The following is a 17,318-nucleotide window of genomic DNA, read 5'->3' as shown; positions in this document are numbered from 1 at the left end:
GAACCATCATATGTGTTGTGTCTGCAAGAGCGCAAGGGTTCTCAATCACTAAGCCATCTCACCAGCCTCTCAATTGTCACGTTCCTAAAACTAACGTCCCAACGCTGGGAATGTTGACGGATGCCTGTAATAACAGCGCTCTGGAAAGAAACAAGAGGATCGATGAGGATCTTTCAACATCCCCAGCACCTATTACAGAGACATCCTGGCTGATATACCTTGCCCCCCACTATCCCAAACTCTGTAGCCCAGGCCTGGGCTTCCCATCTCCCAGCTTCTGTGATTCCTGTATAACCCAGTCATTTTGGGCACAAGGTCCTTTTGTTACCTCTTGCCCGCTGCACTTGGCCTCTTGGCTTCTAGCCTGTCCTACACCCCACCCCCTCCCCTCACATGGCCCCATTTAGTCCGGCAGTCATGGCCACCCTGGTTACTTTCAGACGCCCCTGCCAGTGCTCTCTCTTAGATCTCAATCCCTTGGGAGCAGTCATGTCCTCCTTTTTTTTTTTTTTTTTTCCATTCATCTTGAATTTGCAGTCTGCATGCTTCAGTCTCCTGAAGACCGGATGAGGCCTGGCACAAACACAAGAAAATGTTAGAGCAGTGGTTCTCAACCTCCCTAAAGCTGCGACCCATTAATACAGTTCCTCATGTTGTGGTGATCCACAAGCTATATAATTATTTTCGGTACTACTTTATAACTGTAATTTTGCTACTGTTAGGAATCCTAATGTAAATATCTGTGTTTTCTGATGGTCTTAGGTGGTCCCTGTGAAAGGTCATTTGACCCCCAAGGGGGGGGGGGATCTCGACCAACAGGTTGAGAACCACTGTGATAGAAGAAAGCATAATTATCTTTCCAGTCTTAGAGGTCTTGGCTTCATCTCCAGTTTGCAAAACAAAACCTAAGGCCAATACCAACGACTAGACCAATATACACAACGGCTAGAAGGGACAGTGGGAGAAAGCAGAGGCAGCGGGAACTCCAAGGAGCCTGAGCAACCTTTCCCTGGGTAGATGTGGGACTGCACCTTTGGAGAATGTATTTTACTGAGTTCCCTGATCATGCCTACACCCTCGCTGGGGTGAGAATATGCTTATCTCACATATTAAGCATGTGATAATGTGATGATGGTGTTCTCAGCCCTGGTAGGGCAACGACACAACCCCCAGCCCAGTGAGCTAGGTTTGGGGTGGGGATTTGGGGGCAGAGGGCAGCGGAATCTCCTAGCCCTTCCAGCTGGTCCAAGATCACACCCAGAGGCCTCCACCCATCACAGCCCCGAGCACGCTTGCGCACTCCGCTGCGTTGGCCCAGTCTTTCCCACCATGGACTACATTTCCCACAGGCCTCTGCGCAGCATCCTTCCGGCTGCTTAGCGCCGGTCCGCTCTGAGAGGTGAGTTGGTCCCTTGCACTGAGGAAATTGTCGCGGGGGCAGCGTAGGTTTGTCTTTAGTTGGCTTGAGAGACTTGGAGTCGGTGACGCTGAGTGGACACCGCGTACCCCGTTGCATCCTCCGTCTTCCCGCTGCAGAGCCCAGAGGCCCAGCATGGCTCTGAGTTCTGTGTGTGAACCTCAGAGTGAGGGCCCTCCGTACAAAAAGACAGCGCAGCTGCCACCGCAGGGCTGCTTTGTACGCGCTCCCTCCCCGCCAGGCAGCCCCGGTGGCCGTCGCCTGTCAAACCTGCCCCTCCGGTGGCGGCCAGTGTCCTCTCCATCCGCGGCGCTCCATTTCCAGTAGGTTATGTGTGTGGAAGGGCTGGTCGCGAGGGGTGTGTCCCCAGGCTACCAAGCCCGCACCTTCCCGGTTTGACCTTTTCCCCAGACTTGTTCATTTTAGGGAAGGCGAGGGAATAAAAGCAGGAAACGATTGTTGTTGCATACATAGAGACCCAACATTACTGCGGAAAAAAAAATAGCCTAACTTTCTTCTTTCTCGTTGTCCTATGAAGTGTACTCCTTGTTTTTCCAGGCATGGGGACATTTACTCCTCATTACTGTGAAAGTGAAAATGAAGTTAGCTTGGAAAGAAGCAGCGGTTTGGTGTTATCTTGGTCAGGGTAGAGGAGACAGATTCATGCAGACTGATAGTAAGCATCACTCAGAGATTATGTCTCTGATTAAATGCGGGTCCAGGCCCTCTTTGTGTGGTTACAAATGTCTTTTGTATTTTTTCTTTTTTATGTGTGTGTGTGTGTGTGTGTGTGTGTGTGTATTTGTGTGTATACACATACCAGCAGAAGCCAGGAGAAGGTGTCTGATTCCCAGGAACTGGAGTTATAGACGGTCGTGAAACACCATGTGAGTACGGGGAATCACACTTGCATCCTCTGCTAGAGCAGCCACTGCTCCTAGCAGTACAGCTGTTTCCAGCCTCACAGGTTTTAAATTTTTAACATGTTCGTTTTTTACGTATGTGAGTGTTTCTGTCTGCTTTTCTTTCTGTGCACCACTGAGTGTGACTGCGCCTGAGGAGCCCTGAAGAGGGCATCGGATTCTCTGGAACTGGAGTTACAGCAGTCACGTAGGTGCTGAGAGTGTAACCCGCTGATCCATCTCTGCATTCCAGGCTGCAGCTTTCTTATCCACGAAGCCTGCTTTGCTAGTTCGTTTTTAATTACTGTGGAAGATTCCTTTGCTAAACCACGCTTCTTACCAGAATAGCACGTTTTGTTCTTGTTTTAAACAATTTGTACCTATACTGACCAGGAATTCACTGTAACCCATGTGATCTCAAATTTGTGGGTGATCCTCCTGCCTCAGCCTCCAGGCTGCAATGTGTGCCACTGTGCCCAGCCAGAATAACACTTAATCTTCAATCAATCTCTGTCTCTTTTAATCCCATTTTAGCAACAGCAGCCAGGTCTAAACCCCTAAATTACCAAGCTCTTCAAAGCCTTTTGCCCGGGGGCGGGGGTGGGGTGGGGTTGGGGGGCTGGCAGGGTACCTCACTGGTAGAGAGCTAGTCTAGCTTAGAGCAAGTGTGGGCTAGGCATGGGGAGCTTACAAAAGGGCCTTTTCACTTGTATCTCACCCATCACATTCTAGTTGCTCCTGCGCCCTTCCCATCCTCAGCGCATCAATCAAGATTTGGTAGGTAGCAGGACATCGACTTTTGCTCCAGTCCTGCTCCAAAAAAATCTCAAGCTTTCACAGTCAACGTGACCTCTTAACCTGGTGCTTTGGCCTTCTGCCTCTGTGAGGTTGGATTCTTCATGATTCCTCCTTTCTAGGAGTTAACTCGCACCAGGATCGAAAGGTGTTCAGTTTCTCTTGAGAGCTGCGTTTTTCCGATTGTGTTGAGATGGTCTACAAGTAAACCGTAAAGAGAAGCTAGCCATCCTTAGCACTGGCACAGCAGTATCTAGTTGGAACGGCCATGAAGTCAGCACAGCTGTTCAGCAAAGATGCAGCAAAGCTGAGCCACAAGCTGCGGATCAGCCGGGCAGTGGTGGCACACGCCTTTAGTCCCAGCACTTGGAGGGCAGAGGCAGGCGGATCTCTGAGTTTGAGGCCAGCCTGGTCTAAAGAGTGAGTTCCAGGACAGCCAGGGCTATACAGAGAAACCCTGTCTCAAAAAACAAACAAACAAACAAAAAAAACAAAACAAAAAAACAAACAAAAAAGGTAAACAAGATTCAGGGGGCTAGAGGAGTTGGCAGTAGATCAGATTACAAGCTTCTCCCTGCCATACACTCAGGCAATTAGGTAGCACAGAAGATCGGGGGGTGCTGCATATGGTCTGCAGTTGTCTCTGCCTTATACAGGGGCTTATACTGATGGACATAGAACCGTGTGGAAGGGGCTGGTGAGATGGCTCAGTAGGTAAGAGTACCCGACTGCTCTTCTGAAGGTCCTGAGTTCAAATCCCAGCAACCACATGGTGGCTCACAACCATCCATAACAAGATCTGACTCCCTCTTCTGATGTGTCTGAAGACAGCTACAGTGTACTTACATATAATGAATAAATAAATCTTAAAAAAAAAAAGAGCAGTGTGGAAAATGATAAAACATTGAGGTATCAGAACCCCCTTTAGAGAACTTAGCTTGTGTAGGGCTACTGTGGTATCATATGACCAAGGAACAAAAGTATACCAGGCTTACACATGTAAATACAATCTACAAAGATACAAAATATAAGTATTGTATTATGGCAGACATTGAATAATAGCTATAGCAGCTTTGGCCTGAGGATTTTTCTTGGGCCTAATGACAGTTACACTGCCCTGGACATGGCACTCTGCCTATGCTGGCTTGAAGCTTTTCTTTCTGTCTAGTACCCTGGAAACTTCAAGAGCTGCAAGCCTGAGAACGGTCTGTCATTTACCACATATGTTTGCTTTGGCAACATTAGAAATTGGGTTAGGGGTTGATGAGGGAAAGTGATGGTGAGAGATTACTCTGTCGTATTAAAGACGATCAAACATATGGCCCCAGACATGAGGGGGAAGCTAAACACATGTCCAGGAAAACATGATTTCCATCTCTTGGAAGAACATGAATCTGTCCCTGCCTACTGAGTTCTCTATAAACAAAGAAGGGCCCTGACAGTTGGTTAAAGCTGCAAGATTCTCCAGACCACTGCGCCTGACTCAACTCTTCCTCACCTACTCCCATCTCCTCTCTGGAACCTGTCAACTGGCAAGGCAGTCCCCAACCCAACACTCTCCCCACCCCAGCATCTGTCACCACCCCAACATTTGTGATAAGGATAGGACTTCACCCAAGGGCTTCATGAGCCTCCTGGGTAAGAGAGAGACCAGGAATTAGAGTTGGGTGAACAGAGAAGAACTATAAGAAGGTCATGGGCCATAACGAGTCTAAAGAAGGAAGACTCTTTATAGCTATAATACAACAGACCCTGGAGAAAGAAAGGGATCAGGGTTAGCACCTCTCAATTAATAATATTTTTGCAGTTTGTGCAGCAGTGTAGCCCTTGTTTCCCAGACCAAGGGACTTTGGATTTGAATTATTGGACTAGAGTGTGGAGAGAGATCCAAGTCTAGCATCAAGAATACAGACCTGAAACTGTGCCTGTTGAGAGTTTGTCTTACTGGGACTGATGAGGAAATAGACTTGGAAGAAGAGGCCTAAAAATATCACAATCCAGTTTGGCCTCCTTTAACCTCCAAGGCCACATCCCAACTTACCAAGCCTAAGAAGGGAAGACTATTGGTGCCTCTTCAGTGGGATGCAAAGGAGCTCTTGAGCAAGCCCATCAATTGTGAGAGCAGCTTGGATATTTTCCAGGTTTGTTTTTTTTTTAAAGATTTATTTATTTATATGTAAGTACACTGTAGCTGTCTTCAGACACTCCAGAAGAGGGTGTCAGATCTCGTTACGGATGGTTGTGAGCCACCATGTGGTTGCTGGGATTTGAACTCGGAAGAGCAGTCGGGTGCTCTTACCCACTGAGCCATCTCACCAGCCCCTATATTTTCCAGTCTTAAATCATGAATGGAATGAGGAGCCCTCATGGGAGCCCCTGCCTTATAAACTCCTCAAGAAACTTAAACAGGCCACTGCAGGCGATGGCCCTACCTCTCTGACATGTTAAGGTGAGATTCTGATCCATGCTCTCCCAGAACATTGACTAAAGAAGTGAGACAAACCCTACAATTAATACAATGGAGATAGCTAACCAACAGCTAGAGAGAATCATTTATACGCAGCCTCGGAGCCTGGTAATAGTATCACATGTCTACTGGATGTCTCTAGCAGAGTGGGCCACTTGAATAGGTCCCTTTCCCAGTTACAGCTAAGAAAGGTATAGCCTAGGGGGCTGGTGAGATGGCTCAGTGGGTAAGAGCACCCGACTGCTCTTCCGAAGGTCAGAAGTTCAAATCCCAGCAACCACATGGTGGCTCACAACCACCCGTAATGAGATCCGATGCCCTCTTCTGGTGCGTCTGAAGACAGCTACAGTGTACTTTACATATAATAAATAAATCTTTAAAAAAAAAAAAAAAAAAAGAAAGAAAGGTATAGCCTCAGAGCTTTCTTAGATCGCTTCTCTGGTTTTTAAGAACTTAGAGCAAAGAGAATTTTGGGTGTCTAGTATTGTAATACTCCACAATGTAGAACAATTAAGTCATCTTCTTACACATGTGACTCATGGAATATAAGTTTGATTAATTTTACAGGACAAATATTATATCAGCTCTCCTCTCACCGCCTTTTACAACTCCTAAAATTAAGCCAGGTGTGGTGGCGCATGCCTTTAATCCCAGCACTTGGGAGGCAGAGGCAGGCAGATTTCTGAGTTCGAGGCCAGCCTGGTCTACAAAGTGAGTTTCAGGACAGCCAGGGCCATACAGAGAAACCCTGTCTCGAAAAAACAAAACAAAACAAAAAACAAAACAAACAAAAAACCCAACAACTCTTAAAATTACATCCCATAACTTTTCCTCCAAGAGTATCAGAGGAACCCTTCCTTGCCTCAGCCGGCTGCTTTGGTTTTTACAGATGGGTCCTCTAATGGAACAGCTATAAAAACAGTAAATCAAAAGGGCCACTCATGGGCGACTCAGGAAACCTCAGTTTAGGGTGGTGGTAGGCGCTGTAACTGGGTCTTCTCTCATCTGGTGAATGAAGACTTGAACTTATGTTCTAGCCGGCAGTATATCCTCGGACTGCTCCCACAAATCGAAACAGCTACTTTGCTCTCTGGGCAAACCGCACTTTTACAAACATAAGATTTAATTTGCAGAGGAAACCACAGGCTGCCTCCCTCCCAGAGAGCTACCTGCCTCTTCCTCCTGGGTGATGCCTCACCCAGCATCGCATGGGTTGTCATTGATCTCAGCTGCCCTGGGCTCCCAGCAGGAAAGACAAAGAGGGGTTTGCTTGGTAGCAGTGGTAGCAGGGTCTTTCACATAGGACCTTTTTCCTCTTTCTAGTGCTGGGGTTCGAACTCAGGCCTTTATGTGTTGAGGCCAGCCCTCTCCCTCTGAGCCTTGTCTCCAGGAGTCTTCTGCTTTGGAGCCTCACGAGGAGAGAGGTAAGGTGACAGGGATCCTAGGGAGAGGTCTGTGGTAACGAGAGAGGAGGCTTAAAGTTTTCCAAGTGTGAACCTGTTAAAGACCACTGATTTATGTCTTAGAGGAGCAGGGCAGTGTAGCAACAGGATTGTGGGGTTGAGTCTGAGCTGCCAGGGCTCTAAGCTCAGACCTTGGCTTTGCGCTGCTCTGTTTTCTCCGTGCTGTGTGTAGTTCCATCATGTCTGAGACAAGGCCTACTGCAGAGGATTGTTCTGAGTAACAGAGGGCTCTGAATATGGTATAGCGTTTGCCTACCGTGTCCAAAGCCTCAGGTGCCCTCCTCAGTGTAACAGTGACAACCCCTCCCTAGGAAACAAACAGACCAAAATGTGAAACCCATACTTGGCAATGTAGGAAGGGTTCAACACATTTGTTAGCTGTAATAATACATTCTGTTTTCCTTATCTCCTAGGTCCAAAAATCATAACTATTTTGCCACATTTACTTTATCCATGTACCCTCCAGTTTTAGATTATTGATAGTCACAAATTGCCTGTCAGCTGGGCTTGGTGGCACTTTTTTTTTTTTTTAGCTTATTTTATGTGTATGGTGTTTTGCCTGTACCCCATGCATGCCTGGTACTGAAGCTGGGAGTCAGGTCTCCTGGGTGGGGCTGGAGTTGCAGGTGGTCGTGAGCCACTGTGTCTGTACTGGGAACTGAGCCTGGGTCCTCCATGAAAGCAGGAGACCAGCAACGCACTGCTGGGTTTCCTCAGCCCTTTCTGTAGAAATCTCTGGTTTGGGGGTGGGTTTGGGGTTAGGTATAGGTATAGTAATGAGAAATGATTTGGAAGAAGGAATGACAGAAAAAAAAACCACCCTTCTCTTACTATATAAATTAGTTTGAGAACGTCTAGGCATATCTGGATTCATGATTCTCTCTATTCCAGCGTTGCTTGTTGACCCCCAGTTTATCACAAAGAAATACTGAAAAGAGCCGACCGGTTCCTGCAGTTCTAACACTATGGCCCTGGCTCAGGTAGGTTAAGGATTTTCTCTATTCCCCCAAGACTAGTCTTGATGTATGACCTCCTGTCTGCCTCCTGAGGGCTGGAACCGCAAGTGTGCACGGTACACGGATCACATGGTACCTATTTCCTCTGAAGCACTCGGTTTCCAGACGGTTGAACACATACGGTCACTCCTTTCCCTGAACCTGCTCCTCTAGCGAGCTCTGTGCAGCACCCTCCCCAGTGCTGAGACAGAGCCCAGGGCTGGGCATGCTGCCTCCAAGGCTGAGCCTCCCCCACCTCCTGCACGTTGTTTCTTTTAGAGCCATGGAAATCGAGCCCAGGTAAAACCCATGAGAAACTCTCAGATGTGCTCTGCAGAATGTTCCTCTCTTACTGTTTCCATATGGGACATCTTTTTGGTTTAATAATTACAGATTTTTTTCAGAGAATATTATTTCCTCCCCTCTGTGTGTGTGTGTGTGTGTGTGTGTGTGTGTGTGTGTGTGTGTGTGTGTGTGTACTGTGGTACACAAGTAGAAGTCAAAGGACATTGGTTTTCTGTTTTGAACTTAATAAAACTAAATACCATGTTTCTGTAGAAATTATAATGGAAACACATTGTGTATATAGCATATAACTGCTGTGCAGTTGGGTTCATTTGTGTGTCACATCATATTCATTTCCAGAATGAATGAAAAAAAATCTAATCTTGGGCAGCAAGATAGCTTAGAAGGCAGCAACGAGGATCTGACATGGCAGAAGGAACCGTTGTGGGTTGTCCTCTGACCTGCATACTTGTGCTATGGTATGCATGTGTGTGCACACACATATGAAATACACATTTATTTTAAAGGTTTGATTTGTGTGCGTGTGCAGGGCCGTATGGTAGCATATCATCCACCACTCTGCTGCTGAGACACGGAGTCCCTTGCTGTCTCTGTCCCTGTTGTCCTGTTCAGCTGCTTATGTTCTGTAGGCTTCCCACTTCACAGTGGGGCTGTGTGGTCCTCCTCCACTCTCCCCTTAAATAAAAAAGGAATTTTTTCATGCAGGACCACAGGTTTGTTTGTTTGTTTGTTTGTTTTTCAGGGTTTAGTGACGTTTGGGGATGTGGCTGTGGATTTCTCTCAGGAGGAGTGGGAATTCCTGGACCCTGCTCAGAAGAACCTGTACAGGGATGTGATGTGGGAGACCTATAGCAATTTTATTTCACTGGGTGAGTTATCTATCCCAGAGGATTTGCTTTCTCTCCTGTGCTAACAGGCTTCATTTTTATTTTCTGTTCAGTAGATTAGAAACTGGTGTTTGCATTTAACATCTAGTCACTTTGGCCTGGGTATCCCTTCTCACTTTCTTCAGACTCTGGCTTCCTGTGTGTTGTTTCCCTGTTATCTGCATTTCACATGGCAGAAGTATTTTATACGAACCCAGAATCAATGTACACACTTCCTCTTCTTTCTGATGTCAAAGGCAATGAATGTGGGCGGATGCAAACTTAAAACTCAAAGAAGCAAGTTTTGGTTCAGTTCTGGTGACAGACTGCTGGCATTCTTCCCATTTTACATCCAAAAGTTAAAAATCTGGCCTGGTGCTGTAGCTCAGTGTTAAGAGTACTTGCCTAGCATGAGTGTGTGTGTGTGTGTGTGTGTGTGTGTGTGTGTGTGTGTCCGTCCCTGAGTTCAATCCCCACTGCTGCAAAAATAGTTAAAAGTCCAAGTGGACTGAAGAGATGGCTCGGTGGGTAAGAGCACTGGCTGTTCTTCCAGAGGTCCTGAGTTCAGTTCCCAGGAACCACATGGTGGTTCATGACCACCTGTAATGGAATCTGATGCCCTCTTCTGGAATGTGTGACAGTAGATTATTCATAAACATACAATAAGTTTTTAGAAAGTCTAAGCATTTTGTATATTCCAGTAGACAGACCTACTAGGAAGGGTGTGTCACTGTGTCTGGAAGCATCATACCCTCTCAGTGAGCACACATAACTAAAGCGTATGTGTTCCTTGTACTTAGTGATTAGTCGCTGTCCTGGGTGTTCTATGGTTACTACATTGTCACAGCTGCTCTGAGAGAAGTGGTGTATCATCCTCAACACGGATGAGAACACTCCAGCACAGAGGTGGGGGCTGAGGAGATGGCTCCTGGGTAAAGCACTTGTGCAGATGTGAGGGCCTGAGTTCAAGTCCTCAGATGCATGGAACATGGAGTAGGAGGCGCATCTATAATCCCAGCACTGCTACAGTAAGGTAGGAGGGAGAAACAGGAGGGTCCAGGGAGGCACCCAGGCACCCAGCCTGATAAACTCAGCAATGAAGATCAAAAGAGACCTATTTATATCAGTGGAAAACCCACTCAGTCAGTCAAGAGGTCGAGGGAAGGAGTGAGGATTAAAGAAAACAGAGACAATTGGACAACACTATAACATGACCCCAGCAAGTACTGAAGTGGGTTTATTATTTCCTAGTCTGCTTTTATACCATTTTAGGAACATGCAAAGAATAGGGTCCGTTCTAAGGCATAAGCAAAGTAGTAAAGAAACAATCAAGGCACAAGCCAAGGCCCCATGGCACTCGGGGACGTATCAAGGCGATCAAGATCTTTTTTTTTTTTTTTTTTTTTTTTTTTTTTTTTTAAGATTTATTTATTTATTATATGTAAGTACACTGTAGCTGTCTTCAGACACTCCAGAAGAGGGAGTCAGATCTTGTTACAGATGGTTGTGAGCCATCATGTGGTTGCTGGGATTTGAACTTCAAACCTTTGGAAGAGCAATCGGGTGCTCTTACCCACTGAGCCATCTCACCAGCCCCGGCGATCAAGATCTTGAGCCTCCGTCCTTGTCCTAACCCAATGTCAGATTCATGCCAATATCCTTGATGCAGGACCAAGGGCTCTCCACATCTCCCCCTTTTTATTTCATAAACAAGACTGCGTCTGTCTTAGGTTGTTCTGATGAGAATGTCTTACTTACCTGTCATTGAAAATGCATCATCCAAGGCAATACATTTATGTCTTAGGTTGGCAAGGTTCTGTGCAGAATCTTACCCATCTTTGACTGCAAACCTGTTAAACTAGCAGCTCTGTCTGGGGATCTATTTTAAGTTTCGAGCCGTGTATTTTGGCCACTGACATGTTGATGTTGTTTAAGGCAAGTTTTATCAAAATGGGCAGGAATAAAAGTATTCCCAGGACAAGAAGGGCCAACATGGTCAAACTATATAAGCCATTTTTGAAGCTTGACCAAGGTGGAATTACTGACCTTAAGTCACAAATAATTTTATCAGCTGTATCTGCAGCATCAAAGCTCAGCAGAGCAGCATTCTTTAAATTTATACTCGGTATGCAAAGTTAAACATCCAGAATTATGCCAAATACCCTGCAAGTACCCTACCAATTATAGTGGCTGTCATTGTAAATTCTAGAAGTGACACAAATCCATTGGTATTTACTGTGACACTTGAGATGGCTTCTTACTCTTAAACTCTGAACCTCCTCTCCAGTAATTTGAACAGTATCATAAAGAACATCGATCCGTTGTTCTAAACACCAATCTAAATCCTCTTGAATACCCAGAGCAGTAGCAACATTTTTTGCTAAATGATTAACAAAAGTGGCTGTCTAACTTCTTGCATCCAAGCAATTGCAGAAACAATGGTGCTAGCTAAACAAGATCAACAAAAGAAACTATATGGTTATCTGTATTAATGTAAAGACACTACACCACAAAACTCAGCATCCATTCCTGATCCAAAACAGGCAAACCAACCAACCTACTTGTGGGCTGGGCGTGGTGGTGTGTGCCTGGAGCCTGGTGGAGGCTGGTGTAGGTGTGGCCTCTCTTGTTGGTCTTCAGGTTTCTTTTCTTTTATGTGTGTTGAGAAAACATTCATGTGTGAGGATGAGCATCTGTGTGTTGTGTGCTTGTTTGTGTGTGTGTGTGTGTGCATGTAGAGACAGAGATCTATGTATGGTATCTTCTTTAGTGGCATATTTACTTTATTTTTTAGACATAGCCACAGCGAACCTGGAACTCATTGAATTGGCTAGAATGGCATGCTAGCAAATGCCCAGGGCTCCTCATCCTCTTGCCTAGTGCTAGAATGACAGAATACTGCCACCCCTGGCTTCTTACATGGGAGCTGGGGATATAAGCTCAGGGTTGCATGCTGCATGCTCAGTCAGCTGTTGTCTCGGCTCCTCGAGGCTTTCCTCCATCCATCTGCTGGTCCCTCCCTCCCTTCAGTGGCCCAGAATTCCCAGAGACCCACCTGACTCTGTCTCCTATAACTGGGATTAAATGTACCACCATACCTGGCTATAATTCATTCCTTCTTTCCTTCTTTCTTTCCTTTCTTTTCTTTTTCTTTCCTTTTTCCTTTCCTTCTTTTCTTTTCTTCCTTCCTTCCTTTCTATCTTTCTTTCTTTTTTGGAGACAAGGTCTCCAGTATCCCATGCTGGACCTGAACTCACTGTGTATCCAAGGAAGACCTTGCATTTCTGATCCTCTTGCTTCCACCTCCCTGCTGGAATTATTATAGTCAAGCACCACCACACCCAGCTTGGTGTCTGTCTGTCTACCTATCTATCTATGAGATGGAATCTATCTATCTATCTACCTATCTACCTATCTACCTATCTACCTATCTATCTATCTATCTATCTATCTATCTATCTATCTATCTATCTATCTATCTATCTATCTGTGAGATGGAATCTCCTATGTTGCCCAGGTTGGCTTCTAACTCTTTGGGTCAAGTAATGCTTCTCCCTTAATCTCCCTGGAAGCTGGGAAAATAAGCACCCATCACACACAATTCAGCTTTCTTTTTAGCGATGATCTTACTTTGTAGCTCAGGCTGTCCTGAGACTCTGTGTAGCCCAGGCTAGGATCCCCCTGAGTGCTGGGATTGCAGATGTGAGCCTGCTTGGATTTATTTTCACATGTGCTGTCTCTGCATCTGAAACAGGGCCTTAATTTTTATTTATTTTAATATTCATGAAGTGAGCTTTGGCAACAATGATTAGCCTTACCCCCTTGGCAGAGCAACTATAGTATTGTTAGTGTTTTGCTGATATAGCTCTGTACAGTTGTGTGTCAACTCCTGCTGTTTTTCCCATAAACTTAATTATTTTTGGTGCAGGATTTTGTGTAGGATATGGTTTTGGGACACACATAGGTAGTATTTTTTTTTTCCCAGAAATGCCTGTTTGCAGGAGGTACGGTCTATCACTTATAGTAGGCATTGCTTTAGGCCCTGCCATCTGTCTATAGAAATTTTCTTCCTTCTGGAACAGAGAAGCAGTGTGTTTCTTTCTTGTTCTCTTTCAGATTTGGAGTCTAGATTCAAGACCGATACTTCATCTTCAGACAAGGGCATTTGTGAAGTATATTCGTTACAGTGGGAGTTGATTGAGAAAATTAAAAACCTAAGCCCTCAGGGTTCTGGTCTTAGTGATGATCAGGAATGTAAACACAAGACTGGGCTACAAAAGGAACCGCAGGAGGGTTATTTTGGGCAGTTGAAAATTACCTCTGAAAAAGTCACATATGAAAAGCACAGTTTCCTTTCTGAGTACCAGAGAGTTCAGAATGGAGAAAAGTTCTATGAATGTAAAGAGTGTAGGAAGACCTTTATCCGCCGCTCAACGCTTAGTCAGCACTTGAGGATCCACACCGGCGAGAAACCTTACAAATGCAAGGAGTGTGGGCAACCCTTCAGACAGCGGGCGCACCTTATCCGACATCACAAACTTCACACCGGTGAGAAGCCCTATGAGTGTAAGGACTGTGGGAAGGCCTTTACAGTGCTCCAGGAACTCACACAGCACCAGCGTCTTCACACTGGTGAGAAGCCGTACGAATGCAAGGAATGTGGAAAGGCCTTCCGGGTCCATCAGCAGCTGGCTCGGCATCAGAGGATTCACACTGGGGAAAAGCCCTATGAGTGCAAGGAGTGTGGGAAGACCTTCAGACAGTGCACACACCTTACCCGACACCAGAGACTTCACACTTCTGAGAAACTCTATGAATGTAAGGAGTGTGGGAAAGCCTTCGTGTGTGGCCCAGACCTTCGAGTACATCAGAAAATCCACTTTGGTGAGAAGCCCTATGCCTGTAAGGACTGTGGTAAGTCCTTCAGAATATGCCAACAGCTGACCGTCCACCAGAGTATTCACACTGGGGAGAAACCCTATGAATGTAAGGAATGTGGGAAGACCTTCAGATTGAGGCAGCAGCTTGTTCGCCATCAGAGAATCCATACCCACGAGAGACCCTATGAGTGTCTGGAATGCTGGAAGACCTTCAGTAGCTACTCCCAGCTGATTTCACATCAGAGCATTCATGTTGGGGAGAGACCGTACGAGTGTGAAGAGTGTGGGAAGGCCTTCCGGCTGCTCTCGCAGCTCACTCAGCACCAGAGCATCCATACAGGCGAGAAGCCTTATGAATGCCAGGAGTGTAGAAAACCCTTCCGGCTGTTGTCACAGCTCACTCAGCACCGGAGCATCCACACCGGCGAGAAGCCTTATGAATGCAAGGACTGTGGCAAGGCTTTTAGACTTTATTCATTTCTTTCTCAGCACCAGAGGATCCACACTGGTGAGAAGCCCTACAAATGTAAGGAGTGTAAGAAGGCCTTCAGACAGCACTCACACCTGACCCAGCACCAGAAGATCCACAGTGGAACCTGACAAGCTCTACACCAAGTTGTAACATGTCAGGAAGTCCGTTTTTAAGAATAATTTATTTTGTGCTTGTAAGTCAGCATAAATAAGACTGTGTTGCTTTAAAAGCCCACCATCCCCACTTAAATGTTACATTTCTTCAGCAAATTCCCATGAAAGAATTTTGATGAATGTAGGGAAACGTTTAGCCTCATCTGTTATCATCTACATCTCACCACTCTCTTCCAGTGTGACACTGGACAGGACCCTAAGCATTAATGCCTTGTTTTGCTCACTGTCAAAATGGTGACAATAGCACCTACACATATTATTTATCATTATGTAACAAATTAAATAGAAAAACAGTAGATTAAATAATACACTTGTATTATCTAAAAATTTCTATAGATCAAGAGTCCAGGTATGCCTTAGTTGGGTCTTTGAGGTTTCAGCTAAGGCTGGCTCCCATCCGAAAGCTTAGCTAGAGAAGGATCCACATTGGAGGGAACAGGTTAGACACCTGAATTCATTTCCTTAAGAGCTGATCCACTGGGATTCTCAGTTTCTGGATGGCCATTGGCTGGAAGATGAGTGAAGCTCCTAGCCATATTGGCTGTCCAGTGTGGCTGCTGCTCTAATGATACTGCACAAGCCAAGAAAGGTGGCTGCTAGCAGGATGGAGGCCAGCTAGCCAGACTGACGTGATAATCTGTGCCGTCTAATCACAGAAGGAACATCCAGTCATTTTACCACATTCTACTGGTAAAATGGAGTTATCAGACCAGCTTACTCCAGAAGTCTCGTGAAATTGAATGTCACAAGGAGGCTGGTGAGTGAGGCCCAGGGTAGAGCCCACCTGCTGTACTGCACAACAGCACTGACTTAAGGATAAAGTAGTTAACACTTGACCAACTAGCAGTCATGGTAGCATGTATCATACAATAACGTCTGTAATTCTTACTGCCAGTATTGTCAATTCATGTGAAAGGAAGATGATCCCATGGAAGTAATAAATGTAGAAATGCCTCCTTTCACATCTCTGCATTTATAAACCTCAACATAATTTCTCCTGGGTAAGACCTAGGAAATTATAGGAAATGGGAGATTTTTGTCACTTGAGCAAAAACTTCATGTTGAAAGGAGACTGAGTTTCATGAATGTGTGTTATTAAAACTTAACTATTAAGGAATCCGAGGAAATGACTTCTTCACATTTCAAAAAAGCAGCTCATTTAGAATCCCTTCTCTGACCAAATTCATGTTTAATCACGCAGTTTCAAGGATAGCTAACATAAAGGACAACTAGCAGCTTAGGGATCTCATTGTTATGCACACACATATGTAAGTATTGGGGCCACGGAAGTGCCTGTGTGGTTAAAGTGCTTGCTGTGTAAGCATGAGGACCCAACTTTGGATCCCCAGAACTCAAGTTAACTGCCAGGTAGATGTAGTGGCTCACTTGTAATTCCAGCCTCTGGAGATAGAGACCAGATATCCAAAGCAAGATGGCTAGCCAAACTATATCTAGCTATATCGGCGAGCTCTGGGTTGGATTGAGAGCCCCTGCCCCAGTGCATACAGTGGAAGAGTGAATGGACATGGTTCCTCAGATAACCTAGGATCTCCACATGCACCTGGGCACAAGTCCACTGCACACATACAAACAGAAATCACACAAATAAATACCGTGCACACACAAATAAATAAAGAAGCTTTATAGTCAATATATGCCCAGATTGGTATATTTTCTCTTTAAAAAAAAAAATATGTAAGTACACAGTTGCTGTCTTTAGACACACCAGAAGAGGGCATTAGATCCCATTACAGATGGTTGTAAGCCACCATGTGGTTGCTGGGAATTGAACTCAGGACCTTTGGAAGAGTAGTCAGTGCTCTTAATCACTGAGCCATCTTTCAAGCCCAGTTTGCTGTATTTTCTCTTTCTTTCTCTCTCTCTCTCTCTCTCTCTCTCTCTCTCTCCCTCCCTCCCTCCCTCCCTCCCTCCCTCCCTCCCTCCGTCCCTCTCTCTCTCTCTCTCTTTCTTTCTTTCTTTCTTTCTTTCTTTCTTTCTTTCTTTCTTTCTTTCTTTCTTTCTTTCTTTCTTTTGGTTTTTCGAGACAGGGTTTCTCTGTATAGCTCTGGCTGTCCTGAAACTCACTCTGTAGACCAGGCTGGCCTCGAACTCAGAAATCCGCCTGCCTCTGCCTCCCGAGTGCTGGGATTAAAGATGTGCACCACCACGCCCTGCTCCCTTAAGCAATTTTAATCAGTAAATGCAGAAGAAAAAAAATAGAATTGAGGGATTCACTGTTTTCTAGATTCTAGTGCCATGATGTGCCCAGAAGGATCTTTGTTGAATCCTAGACTGGGCCACAGAGGAGGGCTATGTCTAAAGTGAAGGAGGGAAAATCAACAAAAGAAAGGCAGTTGACAAAACCAGGTGTAGTGGTGCCCAACTTTAATCCAGTACTCAGAAGGCAGAAACAGGCAAATGTATGAGAGTGTGAGGCCAGCCTGGTCTACAGAGTGACTTACAGGACAGCCAAACCTACACAAAGGAACCCTGTCGGAAAAAAAATTATTTATATATATGTATGTATGTATATATATATATATGGACCTGACAGAATTTAGAGCAGCAAAACATTGCGAGTG

The 17,318-nt window shown here is 45.4% G+C and overlaps 1 protein-coding gene across 4 annotated transcripts; it reads left to right on the top strand.

Moving 5' to 3' along the window:
• Positions 1-1,347: 1,347 nt before the first annotated feature.
• On the top strand, positions 1,348-16,387 carry Zfp14 (zinc finger protein 14). Of its 4 annotated transcripts, none has more exons than NM_011748.2 (6): positions 1,348-1,399; positions 2,241-2,304; positions 6,905-7,005; positions 7,936-8,024; positions 9,088-9,214; positions 13,328-16,385. In NM_011748.2, exons 4-6 carry the CDS (start codon positions 8,010-8,012, stop codon positions 14,689-14,691), a joined length of 1,506 nt encoding a protein of 501 aa, NP_035878.1. In that variant the 5' UTR covers positions 1,348-1,399; positions 2,241-2,304; positions 6,905-7,005; positions 7,936-8,009; the 3' UTR covers positions 14,692-16,385. The 4 variants fall into 4 exon arrangements, with proteins under 4 accessions (NP_035878.1, NP_848848.1, NP_001345789.1 ...); XM_030242567.1 differs by having other exon boundaries at positions 1,350-1,399; positions 2,241-2,527; positions 13,328-16,387; NM_178733.5 differs by lacking the exon at positions 2,241-2,304.
• Positions 16,388-17,318: the final 931 nt, after the last annotated feature.

Source organism: Mus musculus, chromosome 7, assembly GCF_000001635.26.
Source record: "Mus musculus strain C57BL/6J chromosome 7, GRCm38.p6 C57BL/6J".
Lineage (NCBI taxonomy): Eukaryota > Metazoa > Chordata > Mammalia > Rodentia > Muridae > Mus > Mus musculus.
This window is presented reverse-complemented; position numbering and strand designations above follow the sequence as displayed.